General features: G+C 41.3%; 1 protein-coding gene across 8 annotated transcripts in view; it reads left to right on the plus strand.

Annotated features, from left to right (window-relative positions):
- Nucleotides 1–870, plus strand: part of atp8a1 (ATPase phospholipid transporting 8A1) — a 104,703-nt gene that overhangs the window by 98,749 nt on the left and 5,084 nt on the right. For 2 of the 8 annotated variants that reach the window (XR_004796963.1, XM_035668697.1), the window contains exon 37: nt 149–183. The exons of the other annotated variants lie outside the window; for them this stretch is intronic. Coding sequence is in view for 1 of the 2 variants with exons in the window: in XM_035668697.1 (XP_035524590.1) it covers nt 149–183 (35 nt within the window). In the remaining variant the exon portion in view is untranslated. The remainder of the gene's footprint in view (nt 1–148; nt 184–870) is intronic. 8 annotated transcript variants of the gene reach the window in all.

The raw sequence follows: 870 nt of genomic DNA on the forward strand, positions 1-870 counted from the left end.
TAGAGATACAGACACACAGATACATGGATGATTTTGCATATATGCACATAGTAGGACCTATGTGTGCCCATTGGCTCATATACACACATTTATTTTTTTTATATTTCACTGACACACACACTCTTTGTTCTTCCCCCTGCGTCTCCAGAGTTTTGTCTCCCAACTTGGTGTTTGCACCAGCAGGTAGAGTGGATGAGTAGTTGGCAGGTCCATCCACTCTGGAGGTGGACACAGGTTTGATGTATGGGTCATTAAATCTGCCTGTGGTGCTCAGCATGCTACTAACACACTGCCTGTTTCTATGTGTGTGTGTGTGTTGTGGTAGTTGTTGTGTGTGTGAGTGTTGTGGGGTGTTTGTATGTTTTTTCACGATGAGTGGCCCAGCTCCTGAAAGAATGTCTTCAATGATATAGCCAGTCAGTTTGTAATTTGTTCTGAATTCCGATTGCTATGCAGATACCTGCTCGTATATTTCACAACAGTCTGCTTTTTCTCTTGTTCATCTGCTTTTCTGCCTCTCTATTACTTCCAAAAACTTTCTGTCTTCCGTTTCTTACTAACCACGTTCCGCATAAAGATGGAAGGGCATCAAATCTGTATTTAACCTCCAACAAGATTTCAGTTTGTCCATGTTATATGATTTATCTGCTTCCAAACTAAAGGCGCCTTGGAGAATTCACTCCTTCTCCACACTTCTAATACGATAATCATTCCTAAATACCTTATCCAGGTAGCTCACCCTCCGTTCCATTAAAGGAAAGCAGTAACAACATGTATATTCCATCCCTGTCCTACCAGTTGCACATGAAACATACCTCACTTACTCTTCTTGCTGGACAAGAGTAATGACGAAGACAATAGAGTAAATAA

Source organism: Morone saxatilis, unplaced genomic scaffold, assembly GCF_004916995.1.
Source record: "Morone saxatilis isolate NCDOM2014 unplaced genomic scaffold, NCSU_SB_2.0 Contig22, whole genome shotgun sequence".
NCBI lineage: Eukaryota > Metazoa > Chordata > Actinopteri > Moronidae > Morone > Morone saxatilis.